Consider the following 24,307-nt stretch of genomic DNA (forward strand, 5'->3'; position numbering starts at 1 on the left):
CAACCTGGAATAGCAGGGTGGGATATTGTTTCTTAGGTGCCATCCAAACTTTGCTTTTCGACTCGGGGTCTATCACTGCCCAAGGATCTGCCTATTGGTACCTTCCTAATGCTGGGGTTACAAATCTACACCACAGGGCTAGAGAGACAGCTCATGGGGAAAGGTGCTAACAGCAAAGCCGGGTGACCCAAGTTTCATCCTCCCCTCCCCCACACCCTGTCCCGTAACATTTCATAATAGATGTCCCATACAGAACATTCAGGTCTCATTCCCTACCCTCTTCCCCGACATAACCCTCACCTTCTCACTACTACTCAATGACACTAATTTTGTTAGTTAATGTTTCATGCTTACATCATTAGTACATAAATAGAATGGGCAGTGAGGAAGGGTCGTTCCCAACTGATGCAAGTAGCAGTGTTCAATTGTGTTGCTTTTTTTGTACAACTTGGAGGTTTTCCTGGAGTTCACACCTGTAACACATTTTTTTATATTTGATTTCTTTCCCTTGGGCTTCATTCTACACCGAGCTGAGTGTAAATTTCAATGTATTTAAGCATAAGCACATCTGTCTCTCTCTCTCTCTCTCTCTTTCTCTCTCTGTCACCCTGTGTCTGTCTCTCTCTCTCTCACGCATACACACACTCTGTGTGTGTCTGTCTCTGTCTCTCTCTATCTCTGTCTCTCCCTTCCTCTGCTTTAGCCTTGACTTTTTGTTACAGTGATCGCAACGCTGCCACCTTCCCCCAGAACTCCCGCCTCTTCTCTACCCACTGCTCACGTTCTTAAGCTCCTTCCCCTGCCTAGCTCACTCAGGACTATCAGTGGATACATCCTTCCAAGAAAGGATGTGCTAGGGAAATCTCTGGGGATTTTGTGTGAGCGTGACTGTATTGACCCTTGATCGATGGTGGGTGGGAACCGGTACAGAACTAGAGGTCAGGGACCTGGGAGTATGCATGTTTGGACAGTCTTTCACTGCTGTTGTCTGGGTTCAGAGCAGCTGCTGACTGTCAGGATGCCAGATTTGATTCTGAAGCTTGAGCCTCTGGCTGATCTTTTCTCTTTTCCTTTGAGAAACTTCTGGAAGCTTTTAACTTTTGTCCTCACCTCCCAAGGTTTCTTTGATAGTCTTTCATCATCATCATCATCATTAAAAAGCTCTATGTGGTAGTGTATGCCTGAAATCTCAGACCTTCAGTGGAGGAGGCAAGAGGATCAGAGAGGTTCAAGGTGACCCTCAGCAACACAGCATGTTTGGTGGTTGGGCTAGATGAGAGTCTGCCTCAAAAACAAACAAACAAATGAACAAACACCAAAATCCACTCACTGGTCCACCCACCCAACCACCCAAGAAACCAATGAAACAACAACTTTTTTTGTTCAACTTTCAGGAAGAGCTCTTCAGCTTCGTAGTTGAAGCATCCAACAGCAGATTCTTACTTCTGAGATTGTTCATTATCAAAGGATCTTTCTCATTCTCACAATGCTCATTTTTTGTGGGAGGGGCTTTAGTCTATGAGTCCAGCATTTCTTTGATGATGTAATTGGTGTGTCTCCTGCACCATCGCTAGCTTCCTTTGCAGCTTGCATTGTGTCTGCTTCCCCTAAATTCCTTTTGTTTGGTTTCTAATCTCTTTCACTTTCTTTGTATGCATAGTAACCACAAGCAAACAGTTCAAAACACCCTTGGATGCTGTGGTGGTTTGAATATGCTTGGCCCAGGGAGTGACACTATTAGGAGGTGTGGTCTTGGTGGAGGAAGTGTGTCACTGTGGGCATGGGCTTTAATACCCTTGTCCTAGCTGCCTGGAAGTCAGTCTTCTCCTGTCTACCTTTGGATGAAGATGTAGAACTCTCAGTTCCTCCAGTCCCACATCTGCCTGTATACTGCCATGCTCCCACCTTGGTGATAATGAACTGAATCTCTGAACCTGTAAGCTAGCCCTAATTAAATGTTGTCCTTTATAAGAGTTGTCTTGGTCATGGTGTCTGTTCACAGCAGTAAAACCCTAACTAAGTCAGATGCTCTGTGGGAGAGAGCTTGCTTGTTGTCTACTGGAGTGCCACTGCTGACGTAGGAATCTGGAGGTCTGTTTCTCTGGGAGCTTCATCATGTGGCACCTGACTTGGGTTAGAAAGCTTCTTGGACCTGTCCCCCCTTTAGAGACCAACTTGGCTGCCATCACCCTGGAACTGAGCTGTGGGCTATGGGAGGCGTGGCTCTCCCTTCTTCAGTGCATAGTATTGCCCACACCTCAGCTTTGCCAGATACTCCGTGTTCTGACCCTCTTCTAGGTTATAGCCCTGGAGAGCAAAGGCCTCTTCTCTTTCTATGGAAGAAGAAGGATCTAGGGGTTGAAGATTTAACATCTCTGGAAGCACAGTTTGCTTTGTATTTATCTGTATTTTTCAATCTGTCTTTCTAAATTTGTATCTATTATTGTTGGGTGCCTGTGTATATGCTGGGTGTGTGGAAACATGAGGCCTGGGGTGCCCTGGTGGAGGTCAGAGGACAACATCTGGAAGTCAGGTCTCTCTTTCTAGCATGGGTTCTGGGGATCAAACTCAGGTCACTTGGCTTTTTGTGGCAGTCACTTTAACCCGCTGAGCCATCTGGCCGATCTTAAAGCACATTTTATGCTTGAATCTTGCCGCTCTTGCACGACTGTACACAACCAACACTCACAAGCAGACCTTCTAGCTTTTCTTACTGTGTTTAGTCATGTCTTCAGTTTTCATCATTCAGCTGAATTTTATTTTATTTTTTAAATTAGCATGCAAAGTCTGATAGTTCTCATTGTCTGCCATTGCTTGTCCGTTTCTCATGACTTGTGCAATTCTTTAATGACAGAGTGTGGAGAGAAGGTAGGGATGGGATCAATGCCCCGGAACCACTGGGCCTCCACACCCAAGCCCTTGCTGGAAATGCTTTGGTGTGGTTATGCTAAGATAACACCGACTCTGACTCTCTCTCTCTCTCTCTCTCTCTCTCTCTCTCTCTCTCTCTCTCTCTCGGACAGATGTGTTACCTGAGGGAGAAGATCTTTCTTCTCTACAAGAGACCGAGCAACTCCCATCTCCTGCTCCTGGGAGGCTCTCAGTGCTAACCAAGGGCAGCAGTCCCTTTGTGAATCCTCCAGAGTTCCTAATGATGTGGTTCCCAAAGGGTACCACCGTATTGAAAGCCCACACGGTGCTCTTTATCATCCGGAGGCAACTGCCCATGGCTGCTTGGCTTTTGGACTCCAGAAAGCTCATGTTTATCTACTCATTTGGTCTGAGAGACCAGAGGAGGGACAGCATTGCCAGGAGCAAACTGCTTCTTCCAGTGCAACCCTGTCATTGTCTTGGGCCTGCTCTTCTGGCTCTAATCCGAGGAGAGTTATACTCAAGAGATGCACACGGCCCAGGTACAGGGGAGTGGGGTGGGGCGGTAGTAGAGGAACAATAGTCCTCAATTATTTTCATGAGGCAACGTGCCATAGACACTGAAGTAAGTAATTAATTCCCTGGCACTTAACTCTAAGGACGTGAATTATAGTTCATAGTTCCTTTAGGGTGTAACATTATTTTTCCAAGTAAATGTCCTTCTGATTTTTACAAAGATAAAACCATTGATATAGTTACTGGAGTGTATTTAAAATAGATCCATAGGCCGGGCAGTGATGTCTCATGCCTTTAATCCCAGCACTTGGGAGGCAAAGGCAGGTGGATTTCTGAGTTCAAGGCCAGCCTGATCTACAGAGTGAGTTCCAGGACAGCCAGGGCTACACAGAGAACCCTGTCTCAAAAAAAGCCAAAAAAATAAAAAAATAAAAAAATAAATTAAAAAAATAGATCCATAGTATTTAAAGTCTGAGGTCAATAAGAATGGATATTTACAGGAGAATACAAGCTTTTCCTTTAGGTATTTTTAAATTCTAGAGAATATGATTACCCTGCTGTCTAATTTCTTTCTACATTACATGAAACTACATTATAGTTTAAGCAAAAGAGCTTAGAAAATTTGGGGGTTTAAGGTAGATTATTTCCTCTGACCAATAAGTGAGCGTATAGGCCAAATTTTAGCTTAGTCTTTTTTTTTTTTTTTGGTTTTTCGAGACAGGGTTTCTCTGTGTAGCCCTGGCTGTCCTGGAACTCACTTTGTAGACCAGGCTGGCCTTGAACTCAGAAATCTGCCTGCCTCTGCCTCCCGAGTGCTGGGATTAAAGGCATGCACCACCACGCCGGCTTTTTTTTCCTCCCTCCTTTCTTAATTCTTGTTACTCTCTTTTAAGGCATTGAGTAAAAACCCCCAGATATCTTCAGAGATGCATATACAAGCCAAAGCACCCAGACAAACCTCAGGGATAAAAGGCTGGACTCACCTGTTGAAATAACAAGCAACCATTGCTCCTGCTACAGTCATCCGCTGGCATGCAAGGATGAATTCGCTAGTCCAGATGAGGCCAATTAAATGGTACCACCACATATACCGAATGCCGAAAAGAGGCTTATATTCCACTTGACCACCTTCCATCACCTGAGCAGTACCTAAAGTTTATAATACAAACATGCTTTACACCGATAGTTCCCGTATCCTGGAAGACGGTTCAGTGAACCCTGTTTCTTCACGCTTGGTCTTTGGCAGTATGCAAAAATGCAGCTGTCAGAGTTTAAGTTCATACACCAAACACTAAGAATTTAAATAGTGCCAATGCTATTGACAGTGACTATAGGTGACTATGTAAGACAGTTGACATACACCCTAAAACTCATTCTCCTTTGAAGGCGTGAAAATGGGTGCCGAAGAGTCCAACATTAGTGATGTTTCATGAGTAATAGAAAAATACCTTGCCCTGTGCATTTTCTGTTACATGTCTTGTGTGATGGAGGCCAAATATGTTACATTTACAAAAACACACAAAATATTAAAACTGTATTATAGAACTCTGCACCAAAACAAAACAAAACAAATCCGTAGACTCAATAAAAGAGACTCTAGAGTCTTCCTTTACTCAAACAGATTCCACTTACAGTTTGTTTCAAGAGCAAACCCTCTTGGCACATGTGAAATGCCTACTTTCCTTGGTTCAGATCTCAATGTTAACCTTCTTGTAGAAGCCTGGGACGCATTATATGGCTTCTTAGGATCTTAGTCTTGCCTGCGTACTAACTCCTTCTTGGTAGTTTGAGCATGAAGTGAATAGTTTCTGAGATAAAGCCTGGCCCACAGAAGTAGCCTTCCCTGGGTGATAACAATTATCATTATCACTGTCGTTCTTATGTGATCATTAGCCTGCATTCCAGGAGCACAGTACTGCATTAAGGTCAGCGAAGGTGTTTTAATAATGCTCACTATTGGTGTGCTTTCCTTTCTCCTCTGACATAAAGCATCCTTAGATATCGGTAGATATTACAAATATCTACCAATCCTGCAGACACTGGTAAACCAGCTCCCAGCTCTGTGCCTGGGCTTGATTTCAAATGTTCTCCCATGAGCTTTTCAAGTAAACGATTATAAGGAAGAAATGGGTGCTTTGATCTTTGGTGAAACCTACAACCTGCCTATGATTTAAACGTGCTTTTGTATCTCTTGTCGCATCTACACGTGGACTTTCAGTTCATCCGTTCATTTGCCTTTAGACATTCGCCATAGAGTTCACACAGCGAGGGAAAGGCTGAAGATAATAAATGTTCAGCAAAACAGATTCCACCTGCTTGTCTCCATTCCTTCCTCTCTAAGTTCTGTCAAGCAAGATGGCCACTGTGGGAAGTAGTGGGGTAGCTTGCTTTACAGAGACAAGCCAACAGTGGTCTCCTGACTGTCCAGCTCATTTGGCTTGGAAGGAGATGCATTTCAGGTGAGCTCAGAAATCTGCCTATGTTTTTCTAAAGCTGCTATGTTTTAGAAAAGTGTTCCCAGCAATAAGGAAATGACCCTCACGGTGACAATGCCCCTTAGATAATCAGGCCAGCCGGCAGGCTTTGAGACCCATACTCTGAACCATCTGAAGAGCACAGGGCCTGAGAAGAAGCTTGCAGTTCCTTTTCTGTAAGATGACGAGTGCCAACAGCAAATTATGCTTTGGAGGTACAGAATATTTACAGAGAGTGGGGTGGGGCGTCATTTTTTCTCAGACAGACAGAAGGCTAGTATGGATGCTAAGAGGGGACAATCTTTCCTCTTGGCTGCCCTGCATGGCCATTGTTACATATTTCCTAGCTTGTCACACTGGTGATAACGATCAGCAAGTGGAGCCCTTGAAGTGATAAATCAAGATGCACTTGAGCCTCAAAGACTTGACATCTTCCAAAGAAGCCAAACCCAGAGGCTATTTTTGACTAATTTCTGTGGGTTGAAGTATCAAATCTCCCCTACATATCCCCTGCGTGCCGGCAATTGGGTGTGCTTATGTGCGTGGGTGTGGGCACATGTGCCATCCCTTGCATGTGGCAGTCTGAAATCAACCTTCATGTACTGGTCCTTGACTTACCACCTTGTTTGCCATAGTCTCTTTATGGCTGCGTTAGTCAGGGTAGTTGGAATATAAGCTTCCGGAGCTTTGCCCTCTCCTCCTCCCTTTTCCTATGGCATGCTGGGATTGCAGAAGCGTGCACTACCACGTCCAGCTTTTATGTGGGTTCTGGGAATCCAAGCACAGATGGTTAAGTTTGCACAGCAAGTGCTTGCACTCCAGGAGCCATCTTTTCGTCTCCTGATGCTGTCTATTATTTGTGCCTCTCTATCAGTTTTACTGAGCCGTTTATAGATGTTCACCGGGACAGGGTTGTTTAGCTTCTCAAGGCACTCGTTGGCATTTTGGAGCAGACATCTCTGCGTAGGATGTAGTGATGGTTTAATGCCTTTGTGGGTGTTTAGGAGTTTGCTTTGCCTCTACTCCCCATTTCTGATAATTCAAAATACTTTCATATGATGCCAAATGCTACCTGGGAGGAAACACTGCTTGAAGCAGATCTCTCAAAGGATCAGGGACTGCAGCTTGGATGGGAAAGCCTGGGAACAGAAGGACCTCACAGTGTTCCAGAGCCTGAGGGCGGGGCAGGCGTGCTTATGCATGCAGGACTGCCCTCTCCTGGACGGGCTGTGTTGGTGCAGGCGAGATCCTCAAGGACGGCTGACCAACCACAAACAAACCATGGAACCTTCTAGAAATCTAGGTTTGTTTTGTTTTTTTTTCTTCCACTCTTCGATTGAGGATAGTAATAGCGACTTCTTGCTCTCTGTGACTCCATCACATCGCCACTCTAAGGCTATATACTAGCAAGTGTAATCAGTGGATAAGGGGCTAAGAACAGCGAGTGAGATGCAGGGTTAGCTGCAAATGAATCATAGGTAAAATGATCCAGTGTTGACAGTCAACACTTACTGAGTCCAGTACTTGGACATTTGGGTGGACATTAGCTATTAGGAGCAAAAATAGAAGCAGCAAAAGAACCCCAGATGATACCTCGGTACCTCCTTGGAGAGTCCGAGGACTTACAGATGACCGTGCTTGTTTGTTCATCTTATCTTCTAGACAACGGCTATCTAATCTCTCCTCCAACCTCAGAGCCAACAACCTCAATTCCTGTTACTCAAGGAAAAACGAGGCAATCAGAAGATCTTTCCTCATGCCAACTCCCCAAGCATACTTATTGATATGTCCTGAATTTAACCCCAGTCCTTAAAATGATAAGCTGCCCTTGAGCCTGTGGCCAACCCTGCCACTAGATCCTCCACCCGCACCAAAATACTCCCTTTTCTGAGCCATTACTAACTGTCTCCATTAAAAAAAAAAAAATCTCCTCTGGACTCTTTCCTCTCTTCTGCCTCTTTCATAGTTAAATCCCTCCAGATTGATTCATGGTCTATATTAGATCCTCTAATTCCTTCCCTCCCACCCCCTGTCAATTTATGCTCACGTCTTTACAACAATCTGACCTCCAAGTTGCTGTCGTAAGTCAATGCTGAGATCTTCATCCCTGCCTTAGACACTGAACCACTCAGATGCCCAGCTACTCTTTCCCAGAAACCACCTTTGTCATCTAGCTCTGGCCTTCACTTTCAACCCACCTTGCTGTCCTTTCTCATCTCCAGAGCCCATTTATTTATTTTTTTCAAGAGCAAATCTAAGCAAGTGCTCTACCACTGAGCTACACCCTGGTCTTCCAGGGCATTAACATTGAAATGTCCCTCTACCTCTCCTCCACCTTTGTCAGACTCCTGAACCATATAGATAAACTTCTCTTTCCCTTCCCACTTCCCTACTCTCTGAGCCAGGCCAGGCCAGGCTGCACTGAACAGCCCACTAGCCCAGGGAGAACCTCCATTCTTCTACCACCCCCTCCTCCTACCTTTATCAGACCTGAGACTCCTGAACCATACAGTCAAGCATTCCCCCTCCCATCTTCCCTGTTCTCTGAGCACTCTGGGCCAGGCCAAACTGCCCTGAGCAGCTTGCTAGCCCAGGGCGACTTCCATTGGACCGGAGGCTCCTGAGCCATACAGACCTGCACATCGGGAACTATACAGCCCAAGGATAGCCATCAGAGACCTGCCACACCAGGACCATTGAGGTTCATCCCCCTCCCAATAACCACTATGACAAGAATATCCAGAGACCAAACCCATCCAGATGGCTAAAGGCCCTCAAAAGAACACAATCACCAAAAGCCAGGGTGATACGACACCTCCAAAGCACAGCTACCCGATTACAGCTAGCCCTGCACATCCTAACACAACAGTGAACTATCTCAAAGCATAATCCTTTCTTTATCTACTCCCAGATACTGCTTATGTGTTCCTTCTGAACTTCAGGCTCATAGATAATTGCTTATTGGAAATATCCATATAGTTATTAAGAACAACTCCCCAAATTAATTTCTACTTATGAAATGCATATTCAACTTTCTGCTCCATCTCAGTTCATGACCATCACATCTTCCTGCTGCTAAAGTGAGAGAGAACACGTGAACCAACCCAAAGCCACCGCCAACTCCTTTACCTCCCTCTCCCATCTATTACATCATCAGATACTACACTCTCTAAAGTAGTCTCAGAACCCAGTATGTCACACTGCACTGCACAGACTCAGTAGCCATTCAACACCATCCCTCTCCACTAAGCATTACTGCTGTTAAAATGAGCATCGGGTCCTGGCTGGGTTCTCCAGACTCCCCATCTCACAGCCCCAGGATTTACCCCATTTCTTCTCTGACTACCTTCATGAATTCGCCTCTCTATTAATGACACCATTCTAGCTAAATCTGCTTCCTTCCTGTCTCCAGAACCCTGTTTTCTTTATGGTCCTATACTTGGGACATTCTTCCTTCTTTAAGCCAGCTTTGTGGCCCTGTACAATGCTTTCGAGTCTTTGTTCAAGTATATTTGTTTAACCCTAAACCTAACCCAACCCTAATACTAACCCAAAAATAACCCTAACCCTAACCCAACCCTAATACTAACCCTAATACAACCCTAACCCACCCCTAACCCTAACCCAACCCAAGGGCCAAATTAAAAACTGAGTTCCAGCCTCCTCAGGCATTTGACGCCCCTGTCCTCTGCTTTATTTTCTCCTTACATCTTACCAACTATTACGGTCACTTACCTACCTTACTTAATATAAGTTTTTCTTTGTCTTCCAAATAAGGAAACCTACATTGTCTATGTGTTTTGTATTTTACAAGACAGGGTTTCTCTGCAGAGCCCTGGATGTTCTGGAACTCTTTGTAGATTAGACTGGCCTCAACCTCAGAGATCTTCTTAACTTGCCTCCAAGTGCTAGGACGAAGGGTATGCACCATCATAACTCACTATGTCCATGTGTTTTAATAGGATTTTTAACTTACAGCAAATGTTGAATGAGTAGATAAATGTAGAGATGGATAGACATTCTTTAAATGACATATTCTATTTTTCAATTTTGATTTTATGTGCATGAGGGCTTTGTCTGCATTTATGTCTGTGTGCCATATGTATGCCTGGTATCCATGGAGGACATAGAAGGTATTAAAAAACAAATCTCTTGAACTGGAATTTCAGATGCTTGTGAGTCACCATCTGGGTGCTAGGAATTGAACCTGTGTCCTCTGGAAGGAGAGGAGACATCGTTCTAATCTCCCCATATTCGATTAAAGATCTTTGAGATAACGTTCTAAGATCACTCTTAATTCTCTGACTGAAATGTATCAAGCTATATAGCCTTGATGTTGTCGGCAAGTTTTAAAGCTTTTCTAGAGTCTATAGTGGTCACTGATCACTGTAGATGGCAGATTCTTAAGGAAGACAGGCCAGCTGGGTAGGACAATAACCAAAAGGGAGCAGACACAATTTCAAAAGACTCCATTTTCTAGCACATTCTGTATATTTTCTTGGAGCTTTTCCAGAAAACTGGCCCACGGGTCCTACTGACTCTAGCCTTCTGACCCTCAGCTTGGCTTCTGCCTCTGCCCTGGTTACAGGACAATTAGGGAAAAATAAGAGGAAAGTTCCATTGTCTCCAATGTCCAGCAGACAAGTACTGGATATGGCATACCGAGCCAAGGGACAAAGAAAGAAAAAAAGATGTCCCTCCCCTCAGGGTTCTATACTCGTGGAGAACAACTTTGAGGGCTAGTTTTATGTCAGCTTCACACGAGCTAGACTTATCTTAGAGGGGGAATCTCAAGAGAGAAAAATGTGCATTTTCTTGATTGGTGGTTGATATGTGAGAGTCCGCCTCCCCACGGGAGGTACCACCCCTGACCCGGTGGCTCTGGGTGCTATAGGAAAGCAGGCAGAGTAAGTCATGGAGAGCAATCCAGTAAGCAGCACGCCCCCACTGCCTCTGCATCAGCTTCTGCCTCTCGGCTCTCGCCGTGTTTGAGTTCCTGTCCTTATTTCCTTTAATAATGGACTGTAGCCTGGAAGCATGAGCCCAAACAAATCCTTCCCACTGCAAGTTGCTTTTGGTCATGGTGTGTTATCAGAGCAATAGACATCTTAACTAAGACAACTTTTTTTTTTTCATAGAACTGAGCACCTTGGGACATATGATACATTTGCCCCTCTTGGTGGAAAAGACTATTGACTGACTTATCACAATATTTCAAGTACCCAAAGTACACAGTAGGCACACACAATACATCTCTGGAGCTGAGCACATGATAGTCAGATGATGAGTATCTGTTGGAAGAAAGGAGAATATGAAAAAAAAATGTACAAGAAATACTTATGTATACGTGCCCAAGGGATTTGTAGACAACCATCCAAGAAATAGACTACTAGAAACAAATTCTAAGAATGCCTAGCTTCTGGTTGGGCAGTGGTGGTGCATGCCTTTAGATTCTGACACTTGGGAGGCTTAGGCAGGTGGATCTCTGTGAGCTTGAGGCTGGACAGTTTACAGAGCAAGTTCTAAGACACAGAGAAACCCTATCTCAAAACAAACAAAAAACCCCTAGCTTCTGAGACCGTTTGTGGCGGAGAGCTGGGGTGAGAGTTGGGAAGGGGAGTGGATTCTAAGTCAGCTCACACTGGAGAAAGGCATGGAGCAATGCATGGGGGACAGGTTTTCTCTGCAGAGGTGAAATGACCTGCACTTCTGAAAGGCAAGGGCTACCGCTCTCTCTGACTTCTCTCTCACACCCTGTTCCTGCAACAAGGTCGGCCACCCACCAGCAGGCTCAGTAAAATCACTTGTTATCTTCTAGATCACTGATACATTTCTCTGATACTATGTTCTCAAGTTCACCTAGCCATAGCAGAGGGGGGAAACAAATAACCACACAGCTGAGGCTAGCGGGAGACATTCCTACTGGATGCTAATTCCTAACATCAACAACATATGGCCCCTCATTTGCAAGGCAAAGCTCTCCTCCAGTCCAGCCTCTCATCATTTTTTCCATTGCGAGGATGGCATGGGGGGAAAAGCACAGAGAATGAATTCCCCAGGGAATCTGAAGCAGCCTGGATCCCAGATCCTTTGACGGGAAACCCTGTCTGAGTCTTCTAAACACACTGTGTACCTGGTTGTGATTGTCCCTTTCAGCCAGAGCAGGGACCTGGAGGTATCTGTCCCCCACTAGGCCTTTTCTATTATTCTCCCATCCCGGCTTCTAGACCACCTTAGAGATCACGGATCACCCAGCCCATCAGGCCACTTTTCCATTCAACCACAGAGCCTGCTGGATAGCTACAATGTTCACTTTTTCTTTTATTTTGAGTTCTGGATTTTAAAGACAGGGTCTTTCCTTGTAGCCTAGACCTTGGAGTTGTGATCTCCAGCTTTAGCTTCCCCAGTGGGGGAGTGACAGATGTACACCACCTCAGGCCTCTTTATTTTGTTGGATAAGATTTAGTAGGTAAGTCCCAACGGAGACCGATAGAAGTCACCACTGTTAGGAATGCTCATATGCTCTGAGAAGACCCCCCAAAACCCCACATCTTGCAAACTAGTTAACAGAAGAACTAAGTCACTGGAGAAATGGCTTACGTGAGAGAGCATGACCTGCCAAAAGTCACTATATTTTTCACTTAAATATTTTTAAAAGATCTATTTACTTATTTTATGTATATGAGCACACTGTAATTGTCTTCAGACACACCAGAAGAGGGCATCAGATCCCATTATAGATGGTTATGAGTCACCGTGTGGTTGCTGGGAATTGAATTCAGGACCTCTGGAAGAGCAGCTAGTGCTCTAAACCACTGAGCCCCAGCCCCCCACATTAAATTATTAACTTATTCAACTGTTATTCCCAAAGAAAGCTCACAAACATTTACCTACTGAGGATACCCCCTAACATTTACAACTTTAGTGTAGGTCACAGAGAAACTCTGTCCTCATGTCACTGCCTGAGAGGACATTAAATGACACAAGGAGGCACTGTGCACTGTTCACCTACATCCTCTGGCAAGCATCCTTTCCCAAGATGTGGAAACAGTTCACCCTTCTCAGAGGCACAGCTGGGGCATCTTCCTAGAGTCAAAAAAAATCGATGCAGTTGCTGGCCTGCTTGGCTCGAAGCCACTGATCCTGGATGAAGAGGCTTTGGGGAACAATGGGGGACTCTGTGTTCTTGGGCAGCCCTTGAGTGTGCAGACAGGAGGGTCAGGTGGCAGGAGGGAGTCCTGGGCTCTAGCCGGGAGGAGAGGTGGCAGCTCTTTGTGGTACCTGCTCTACTGTGAAGCCAAAGATCAGCTTACTTGGAGACCTACATTCGGTTCTAGACACTCAGTTTTCACTTCTTTCCCCTAGGCTCCCCTCATCGATGCCAACTGAGGCCTTGCCCTAACAGAAAATGATCATGTTCTGACACCATTCGGTGGCCGAGGGGGAAAAGGGCTGCTTTCAACCGAAGAATGACCTCCTGCCTTCCTGCCTTCGCTCTGGGGCCTTGTTGGCTGAGGCTGGTGGCGCTCTTGTTTGGGCACACGCAGGAGAATGTCATGGGGTGTCAAGCTAGGAGCTCAATTCCAAGTTAGCACTGGGGCCATAACTCCGTGACGTCATTCTCAACTCTCAGGATTGGGTCTTTTCCTTCTTCTCTGAGACCGGGTCCTCTCCTCACTTGCATGGAGCCTGGTTTGGCTCCTTCAGTGTATTCTGATATCTTGGCAATTTCCACTTGCACAGCAGGGTGGGTACTTTGTTCAGGAAGTGAGGTAGGTAGAGGCAAGAGTTTGTTTGTTTCTCCCCTTTGTACGCCACGGCTACTGCTCTGTCTTCTGGCAGCACTGAGACTACACTGAGCTAGAGAAAGGCTCTCAAGTGCCCCTGTAATAAAGACTTCCCACTCCTCTGGGTAAAAGACCCTGTAAGTTTTTAACTGTGCATGGCGGGCCAAATGGAAACTACATTTCCCATCCTCCTTAGCAGTAGGTGTTACCATGTCCCTTGGCTCTGGTCTTTGGGGGTAGGTAGTAGTGCAGCTTATGTCTTCTGAGGAAAGAGACTCATCTTCCTTCCTGTCACTTTCCTAAAGGCTGAAGTGTGAGACACAGTGGTTGGAGCCCGTGCGGCTCTTCCAACTATGAAGTGACTAAAAAGAGCAGAGGTTGTGGGACCTGAAGGCACTGCGATCTTGGCTACTTTACCTTCCTTCTTTCAGCTTTCTCTTCTTTCTACACAAAGTTCATCCTGATGATTACAGTCTGTCTGCTTGACCAAGTAGAGCACATAGAGCAGGCACCACAAAGACTCTTTGGGCAGTTACTGGGCATTCACTGGAGGCCTTCAGAGATCCCCAAGCAGAAGAGCCTGCTTCTACCACATCCTGGAAGCTGGACAAGTGTGTCTCGAAGGGCTGTGGTTTCCAAGGAGCCTGTGAGCATCTTAATTCCAAAGGGCCACTCAACTTTGGCAGAGGGGGAGGCAAGTTCTCCAAGAATCCACTATACTGAAGTTGTCCTGGGATATGAGCCTTCGGTATGTGCTGTAGAGTTGCTTAGCAGTGTGTATTTTGCCTCACTGAAGGGAGGAAGTAAGGAGGAAGACATGCTTGATCCCACGTTAGGGAATCGCACCGGCCCTATTGGCGTGATACCTGCTCTTGCTCTTACCTGTCAGGTAACAGGCTCGTAAATGCAACTTGGTGCTCATCCTTGCCACAGGGTGTGAATTTGGCCATCACCAAATCAAAGAGCAGAGTCACCGAGTCACCACATTTTCAGGATAATCTCCCTGGAGGCGTGGTTCACAGACCAACCACTTGCTCTCACACTGTTACTACTCTGCAAGGATGAATGGGCTAAAGCTAAAGCTAAAAAGCTAAAGGAAGGTCGTCATCACTGAGCAAGTTGTTTCTTCCAGCTGACATGTGCTGTGCTGTGGTGGTGGTGGTGGTGGTGTGTGTGTGTGTGTGTGTGTGTGTGTGTGTGTGTGTGATATTTAAGCAGGTCCACATATATGCAAGCACACATAGAGACCAGAGACAGCCTCAGGTGTCACTCTTCAGGCACCATCTAATTCATTGGGCTGGAACTTGACCAGTAGGACTTGACTAGTAGGCCAGGCTATCCACCAGTCAGCTAGTCTCAGATCTGACTGTCTCTGCCTTCCCAGTCCGGTTCTGGTGAGCAAACTCAGGTCCTTGTGGTTGCAAGGCAACCCCCTTAAACTGCACTGACTCCCACACCGCTACATTTCTTCTTCAAGGCTAGGACTTCATCATCATCGAAGGCAACAGCAGAGTGACGTGCCAGGACATAAGCTCTCTGCTTGGTTTCAGATGGCACTTTGACACTGACATACAGTGTGAATATCCTATTGGGGAGCATGATAAAATGCATGTCTCTGTAGCTATGCCCAATCTGTCCACCTGTTCATCCATCCATCCATCCATCCATCCATCCACCCACCTACTTTGTCCTACCCCAAATCAAATCAGGTCAGAAGCTCTGAATGCCTGGTCCACATCTTGGTGTGGGAAAGCAGGGAAGCAGATTCCGAGAAAGACCAGGGTGGAGAAGCAGCCATGGGATATAGCAGGCAGAACCGAGGCTACACTGTTGCTTTTTCAAAGTCAAAGCAATCCTAACTTCCTCATGTACTTGTTTTAAACGTTGACTGGCTTTGCTGAAAATACCTCCCTTGCAGAGTCTTCCCTGGATTCTGTCATCTGTGATGCTAGGAGCTAGCAAATCACCTCGGAAAAGGTGTAAACCTGAAGACTTGTTGTTGTTGTTGTTGTTTCTTTGTTTTGAGACAAGGTCTTATGTAGCCAAGGCTGGCTCAAACTTCCTAGGTAGCCAAAGATGACCTTGAAACTTTTGAATTTTCCTGCCCTCGCTTCAGGAATGCTAGGGTTATAAGCATGTGACATTTCACTCTGTTGATAAGGCGATGGGATTGGTCCCAGGCTTTCATACCTGCTAGGGAAGGTCTCTACCTACTAAATTATATTCTCTAGCCCCAGACTTGACAACATTTGACAGAAGTCTTCCTATCAGTTTTACAGCTTTGCCTAAGTGTTCAAGCCTGACTGAATTTATTTACTCATGAAACCCAGCTTCTCCAAAGCCAATACAAAAGAGTTCCCCCAAGACAGATGCCCTGGCTCCCTCACCGTCACCTCCAGATGCCTCTGGTTGCACAAGAGGTCATGTGCTCACAGGAATTGGCTGAAAGTCCTAAAATGGTGCCGCTTACCAGCAGTGCCCAGGCTCAGCAGCACAGCCACCCAGAGGACCCAGAAGAAAATGAGGATGGCACACGTCCACAGTGGCTGGAACAGCAGGAAAGGACAGCTGCGGATGGCTTTGTTTGTGACGTGGAGAAGCTCAACTGTCAATTTTATCCTCTTCCTGAGGGTAAAAATCAAGGCCAGGAGAAGGACCTGGTGAGAAAGAGGTCAGAGTGAACCCCTCTGCAAAGGGGCGGGGCTGGAAAGCAACCCTGTAACCAGTGTCTCATCAAGTAGCCCTCCCTGTGGATAGTCACTGCTTCTGTTATACCTGAACTGCTACATTCCTAATCATGAACTAAGCCCCAACAATGAACGGGTCCCTGTGTGAGATCCCATAGTCATCATAGTGAAGGAGGCCTGACACCTTCCTAAAGAGCCAGCCAAGAGTAGGAGAAAGTGAGACTGAGGCTCTTTAAGGGTAAAAGAGACATCTTGTATTTTCCCTCCTCCGCATCACACACTCAGAGATGGGGTACGAATAGGCAAGAGAACGTGACGTAAAAGGACAACGAGTACATCTCAAATCTACTTGCTATGCCATCTCGACTGGGTTTCCCCTCTCTGCATAGAAACAGTTTAAGTCTCCAGGTTAAGGAATCCACTGCCCTTCACCCACACATTGCTTAGCCTTCTCTGCCATTCACTTCCTGGTCAAGCTTCTTAGTTTGTCTGTCACGCACCCCCCCCCCAACCCCTAACTCTCTCCTTATCCACCACAAATCCTTTGACCTCAGCTCTCTCGGGAAATAGTCCTCCCTAGGGTTGCTTTGGAACACTTACTGTCACGACTGTAGAGATGATGGCAAAGGCTAGCATACACTTCATATTCTCCTTTTCTGTGTCCAATTCTGTACTGAGGTCATTGGTGTAGTCATAATACAGCCACCATAAGACACCACAGACGACTATAAAATAAAGCAACAGCAGGCATGGCATATGTCCTGAGATTACCTCTTCTACACACACACACACACACACACACAAATACAACCACTGTAAGTCCAGCCACTTATAGTTGACCCAGTAACAGTGTCCAAACAGTGGATCCTATATCCCCAAAAGCTTGGTAGCTCGGCACTTATCTCTAGGTGATCTGTGCAAAGCCAGGTTAGCCTGCAGAGGCTCTGTCCATCCTGGGGTAGCTACTTACTGGTCTTGGGCAGACACAGGGACCTAGCCAACAGGATGAGTCTGAGCATGATCGGGAAGGGGTGGCCCCAAATAGAATGATGGAGCAGCATTTACTTGAAACTTTAAAGTGTTCACATAACGTCTGCTGGTGACAGCCCCTGGGGCCAGGGGGCTGGAGGTTGGCTTCATACTCACAGAGGTGGGTCCTTTACTTGGCCCATGAGAATCAGGTTATCAGAGTCCCACTGATGCTGCAAACGCTCTGGATTATGGAAAGCCATGACCATAAACCACCACTATTGTAACTCTAGGGAGGTCATAGCTTTCTACTGATCACGAACGGGAAGATGGGTGATAGAGCCTAGGCACAATGGCCATGCTCCAGTCCAGAGCTTGTTATGATTTAGAACTGAAATGACCCCTAGAAGCTCATGGGTTGAAGGCTAGATTCCCCAGCTGGTTGGCATTACTGGGAGGCCAAAGAAACTTTGGGAGGTAGGATCTACTTGAAGAAAGTGGGTCTCTGGAGATGTGCTCTTGGGAGCCATCTGGGACCCTAACTTTCTGTTTTTTGGTGGCCATGAGGCAATCAGCCTTAGACTATCACATGCTTCAAACATGAGAATATTATTATAGACTCAGAAACAAGGGAGCCCGGGGAATATGGATTGAAGTCGCTGAACCTGTGAGCCCAAACAAATTTTCTTTAAGTTGATTTGCAAGGTATCTTGTCACAGAAATGGAAAGGTGACTAATACAGGAACTCAGGGCTCTGTGTGGCTGCCCGAGAACAGAACTGACTATTTAAGGGGATTATACCATTGCAGTCATGTTGGTCATTTGAAATTAAAATGTCATAAACCAGTTGAAAAATATGGTTTCTATCTCTCAGACACCCTTTCCCCAAAACTCCTGGGGATATTCACAATCCATTGATTGGTAAGGAAAGAGGCATACACCAGGTTCCCCTGGTGTTTGCTCCTTCCCTGGCTTGCCCTGCAGACTGATCAGAGCCTTTGTGTGACAACCATGGGTTCTCACAGGCCCAAGGGGTAAGTGTAGCACAGAATAAATCCTTCAAAATGAAATTTTTTTAAAAAGGAAGAAAGTTTGAATTTCTTCATTCTGTCTCTCCACACCAAACTTTTTTTTGTTTCGTTCTTTGTTTGTTTGTTTTGAGACAAGGTCTCTCTCTCTCTATAGTCCTGGCTGCCTTTGGAACTTGCTATGTAAACCAGGCTGGCCTTGAACTCATGGATATGCATCGACTTGTCTCTGCCTGCCAAGTGGTGAGGATACAAGGGTGCCTCACCATGGCCAGCTGGAATTCTTCCCTACAGTGTATAGGAGTATCAGTAAAACACATTTTTTGTTTTGTTGTTTGTTTGTTTGTTTGTTTGCAGCCCTGGGGATTGAGCATCGGGTCCTGTGCATGCTTGGTAAGACTCTAGCACTGAGCTGTATCCGCAGCCCAGCGTTGTGGGCTCCAGGGTCACTCAGTCAGAGGCTGGTCTCAGGAGCGACTCAGTGGGATAGAGTCAAGGATAGATTGGGCATTAACTTTCTTTAGGAGGCAGAATCGACTCCCACTCTCCTCTCTGCGCCTGGTTTTCCTCTTATGTGAAAGGATGGGCCTAGACTGTGTCCCCTTCTAAGACTGTAGTTAGTTAAACAACAAAACCAACCATCCAACCAAACATCCTTTGCATTCTATACTTAATGGAAAGACGTCCCATTTACTTAGAAAGAGTGAAAATACTTACACAGCAATCCCAAAATGACCAAGGAGATGATAATGTGGATCAGAAGGGTCGAGATGAACCGGAAGGCGAACAACATGGCCAGAGACAGGGCTGGAAAGTAAGCACTGAACATGAAGCCCAAGGTGAGCCAGGGCGGAAGGGGGGCTGGGGAGGAAGGGTGCTGAGCATCAGATGGGACCAAGCCCAGAGAAGTGACAGCTGACAGGTTTACTCAACAGCCAAGTATCCTGGGAAACTTACCGAGCACTAGAATCAAATGGCAAACTATACCCAGGGCACTAGGCCAGTGACACAAGTTTACTTTGCCATGGGAAGTAGGTTCTGAAAGGCTAGCACTCTTGGAAAGTTTAAATAGCTAAAGATGAATAAGTAAATGAATTATTCCACAGTACCCAGAAATCATGTTTTTCCTACAAGTCCAAATTAACTTTTAAAATTAAGTCTTTTGTCTTTTGTGCTAGGCTGTGTATGGTTCTAACTCTCAATGCTCTTAGATACTTTTGTAAAATCTCAAAGAATAATGCCCTGACAATGAAAAACAATCAAACTTACAAAAATATCCCCCACCCCCTTGGGATGAGGTTTCTCTGTGCAGCTCTGGATGTCCTAAAACTTGCACTGTAGACCAGGCTGGTCTCGAACTCAGAAATCTGCCTGCTTCTGCCTTCCAAGTCTTGGGATTAAAGGCACGCATCACCATCATCCATCACAACTGAACTTATAATTATTAAATAAACTGGGTATATAAGGTATTGCATTTTATTTTCTAACAGTTGGGCTTTTAGCATTGTTTTTCTGAATATCTGAGACTATGAACACTAATTCTTCCAAATAAAGCAAGGGGGCTGCTTATAGATGCTTCTGTACAGTGGATACTAACACAGGATTTAGAATCAGACCTAGGTCAGAGTCTCAACTCTGTCAGTAGGTCTCTGCCAGGGCACCCTGGGCATTGTATCTGACACTATCAGAACACAAGTTCCTACCTTTTCCCACTCAGCAGCCTACTGGTCTAAGGGACAAATGGAAGGCACATGGGCTAGCAGAATCAGTGTCTGGTCCCTGGATGCTAGCACTTTGTATAAAGTGACAGTGTTTTATTCACCTCTCTCTTATGCAGTTAACAGAAGACAGGCCAATATATTAACTCAGCTCTACCCAGTGCAGCTGCCTGGCTGAGAGTCAACTGGTCTTCCACTCTTCCAGCTCCCTGTCTATCCTTGAACCTTAGGACAGATCTAGAAAGGAAAGCGACAAGCTCTGTATTTAAGTCAAAGCTGTTGAATTTCATTACACTATGTACTTGAGCGCTGCGAAATTCACCATTCCATACACAGTTGCTAAATAAAATTAACGGAGAGTTACCGAATGTGAAGACGCACAGGCCGAGGATGGTGTTTCTTCCTGCCATTATTCCACTTAGAATCCGATGGAGAGCGTCCGCATCATTTATCAAGACTGATGCAAACAAGGAATAGCACTCGGGTGTCTGAGGGATGCACCGGTTAAATAAGGGAAAGGGCTTGCTGGGAAGAAAAGGCAGAATCTGTGGTAAGGTGATTCATCATTTCTCTTCAAAATGTTTATATTCAAAATTCCAACATCCTCAAACCATAAGCTCAGTATTTATAAAAAGAACTTTATGACCAATGACATGGTTCAGCAGGTAAAGACGCTTACCTGGCTCTAAAGACAATCAGGATGCCATTCCCTGAACTCCACATATGCAGTATAGCATCTATCCTACTTCTGCATGCTTGAACACACACACACACCACATACACACACACGAACACACAACTTAAATAGTTAAAAAAAAAAAAAGAGGTTTAGCAGCCTTCTTGCAAAGTATGTGTTAGAAAGATAGGCAACCAAAAAAAAAAAAAATCACTGTTTCCTACAGCGATTGCCTGATACACGTGATGAGAAACTGATTAAGGGAACCCACAGAAGCCCAAACACTAGCAATCTCTCTCTCTCTCTCTCTCTCTCTCTCTCTCTCTCTCTCTCTCTCTCTCTCTCTCTGTGTTGTATGTACATGATTGTGTATATGCTTACATGCGCATGTGTTTCTGTGTGCACATGTGTGTGTAGGTCAGAAGACAGTCTTAGTTGTCTCCCACTCTCATTTCACCGTCTTGAGACAGGTCTTCATGAAACCTGGCGCTCACCAATCGTCTTGACTGGCTGGTCAGTGAGTGTTGGGTCCTTGTCTCCCAGCTGTGGGTAATACATGCACACCCCTGTGGCTAGCCTTTATGTGGGTGCTGGGGATTTGAACTCATATCCTCATGCAAGAGCAGCAAGCACTTTACTCCCTGAACCCTTTGCTAACCCCAATAATGACAGTTTGGGGGATGGACTGGGTCGACCAGAAGTCACACTAATGACAGTAAAGATTCTCTTCTATCCTCTTCAGAAAGTGAAGCCAAGCTTGTTTGACTTGGATCTTGAGTTTGGGTGAAAGCTAATCTTTTCTGGGACCCTCTCTAAAATGTAATACAGCAATATCAATTTTAAAGAATCTTCAAGAACCACAGATACCTTCATTGATACCACGACCCTCTGGGCCCCAAACAATGGGGTAAGACTCCTAGGCTATGAAGTGTTGGATCATCTCATGGATTGTTGGAAACCAGACAGCCGCCATTTTGTGAAATGTATAAAGAGGGAGCAGGGGGGATGAGAGCAGATGGCTCCGAAGCTCCTACTGAAGTCCAGCATGGATGGCTGGGAGAACCTTCCTCGGGTAGTCACGATATTAGAAAAGGAGTTCTTGAGTCACCAGGTAGTGATTTAACAGAAAATTAAAGTTGAAGTTTTGAAGGGGTAGGACATCACATGATTAATTCTAGAAGGTCCAATGGACTAAACCTTTCTTGTGTGCAGCCGCTGAGCACATTTGTCCACAGATAACTACTGGTTTTCGTTTCATGCACCTTATTTTAGAGATATTTGAAAGCCTATGGAAATGTGATAGGAAATCCAAATGGAATTTTGCAATTGACCTCAAGATAACAGAAATTATACTTAAAAAAGAAAAAAAGAAAAAAAAAGGCTAGGCTTCACTATGCCGAGCTTGCCAAAACAAAGGAAAGGGGTGGGAGAATGAGCGAGCCTTTTCTTAATGCCAACATCCACATCAAAGGCAGGAAAGGGTTGGAAGTTGATGAGAAGAGCATTTTGAAAGATAAATGTTTAATTTTGGAATAATTTTAGAGCTTCAGAAAAGCCTTAGAAATGGAACAGAGAGTCCTGTGTATCCTTTGCCTGTGTTCCCTGATGCTAATACTTTACATGCCCACAGCACATTCGTGAGGGTTCAGCCTTGGCAGTATGCAGTTATGGAAACTACAGCTTTTATTTTGACTCCGTGATATTCTACCAGTGTCCTTTCTCTGTTCCAGGATCTAACTCAGGACATCAAGTCACATCTGGTTGTCACGATCCTTTTTGGACTGTAACAAACATATGAGTTCTCTCATAACTAGACTGCCAGTCTGGGTTTAGGGGAAGGCATCACTGTAAGATGACATGTCTTTTTTGTAAAATCCCACCAGCGAACTTAGCTGGTGAGGCAACATCACTGTGAATTGACCTTGGTAACTTCATTAAGGCTGTTGTTGTTTTTTTCTTTTCATCCTCTAGTCTTTGGCATTTGTCGGGGACGAGGGACGTGTGAGGGCTTTCTGAGGTCCAGATGTGCTCCACATGCTGGGTCTGGGTCTACATAGTTGGGTTCTACTGACCATGTCAAAGCAGTGGGGGCCTCAGCAGAATGAGGCTGCATACTGCCCAAATGAGTAGCCATAGTGGAGAACACAAAACATTCAGTACCTAAGAGCAACCAGAGAAGACTCAGGAACTGCCTGTTTAGTTCAAGAGCAAGGACTGTGGAGGACTGACTAGTTTCACTGAATAAATTTAAATACACAGAAGGGAAGGAAAAAAAGTTCAAATCCTTGTGGCTATGACTTGTGTTTTGTTTGCAGTATGTAATGGCTATGGAATGACATATACATGAGCATAGATCTGTGTGTTACTTATCTGTAAACACATAAATCATACCACATTTCCCCCTTTCAAACAAAAGGCAGCACACTACACACTGATCCATTGTTTACTTTTAATAATGTGCCTGACAGCTCTATGCATATCAGAATATGAGGATTTCCTATATATTTTTTTAAAGAATTACTTTATTTTTAACTATGTGTATGTGTGTGCAGGTGAGTACAGGTGCCTGGGAAAGCCAGACATTGGACTCTCTGGAACTGGATTATAGTTGCTTGTGAGCCACTCAACATGGGTGCTGGGAATTGAACTAAGGTCCTTTGCAAGAGCAATATTCACATTTGAACTCTGAGCCATCTCTCCAGCCCCTGGAATTTTCTGTTTTTTACTGTTGTAGAGTTTGAAACATTCAATGAGACTTTTGGCAACTACATATGGTTCATATAACCACTATCCCTTTCAAGGCAATGATAGGACCACCCCAACCCCCCACTAACTGCTACTCCATCTCATTATGTAGCCAATGTTGGCCATCGCTACAGGGTATTTGATCACAGTGTGAATCCTAGATTGTGTTATTTTCCGGAAAAACCTGTTTTTAGTTTTGAGGCACAGCCCTAGCACACACCTTTAATCCAAGAATTTTCTGCTTATTGTAAACAGGATTAAATAAAGTCAATCATAGGTCAAGAGGCGGAACAAACAAGTTGACAGGAAATGAACCATAGAGGAACCAATGACCGGAAGAAACCATAGAGAGTAAGAGGAAGTCGGGAGAATGGACAGAGAGACACACAGGAAGTAGAAGGGAGGGGGCTTCGTTTTGAGGGGATTTTGAGACAATGCGGAGATGGAAAGCGTTGTTTTGGGATGTCTAAGGAGGAAGGTCGGCTGGGTGCTTTCATTACCTCTCTGTGCTTGCAGGCTTTTACCCCAGCACCTGGCTCCTCAGTCTTCATTGGTAAAATCGAATGTTTGAGATTTTGTTAAAAACAACAGGCCATAAGCTTGGATTTTTTTCCACCTGCATCGTCTATGTGCTGGGACTGCAGGCGTGAACCACTGGGTCCTGATTAGGTTGTGGGACGATTTGGTAGCTGTGGTACGTGCCCTCATTGTCCTATGGAGCTGATTGTTTTCAGAGAAAGGCCGCTGTCAAGCTCATGTGACTGAGGATGATCATGCGCTCCAGATTCTTCGGCTAGGTTACTGTCTTGTCCCATCATGTCTGGTTTACACCGTGC

At 45.2% G+C, this 24,307-nt stretch overlaps 1 protein-coding gene across 2 annotated transcripts in view; it reads right to left on the reverse strand.

Moving 5' to 3' along the window:
* The window catches only part of Slc44a3 (solute carrier family 44 member 3), a 73,783-nt gene that overhangs the window by 33,972 nt on the left and 15,504 nt on the right, over nt 1-24,307 (reverse strand). For both annotated transcript variants that reach the window (XM_021158173.2, XM_021158174.2), the window contains exons 6-10: nt 20,415-20,575; nt 19,050-19,139; nt 16,936-17,060; nt 16,119-16,305; nt 4,371-4,536 (exon numbers count right to left, since the gene is read on the reverse strand). In XM_021158173.2, the coding sequence (XP_021013832.1) occupies nt 4,371-4,536; nt 16,119-16,305; nt 16,936-17,060; nt 19,050-19,139; nt 20,415-20,575 (729 nt within the window). The remainder of the gene's footprint in view (nt 1-4,370; nt 4,537-16,118; nt 16,306-16,935; nt 17,061-19,049; nt 19,140-20,414; nt 20,576-24,307) is intronic.

Source organism: Mus caroli, chromosome 3, assembly GCF_900094665.2.
Source record: "Mus caroli chromosome 3, CAROLI_EIJ_v1.1, whole genome shotgun sequence".
Taxonomy (NCBI): domain Eukaryota; kingdom Metazoa; phylum Chordata; class Mammalia; order Rodentia; family Muridae; genus Mus; species Mus caroli.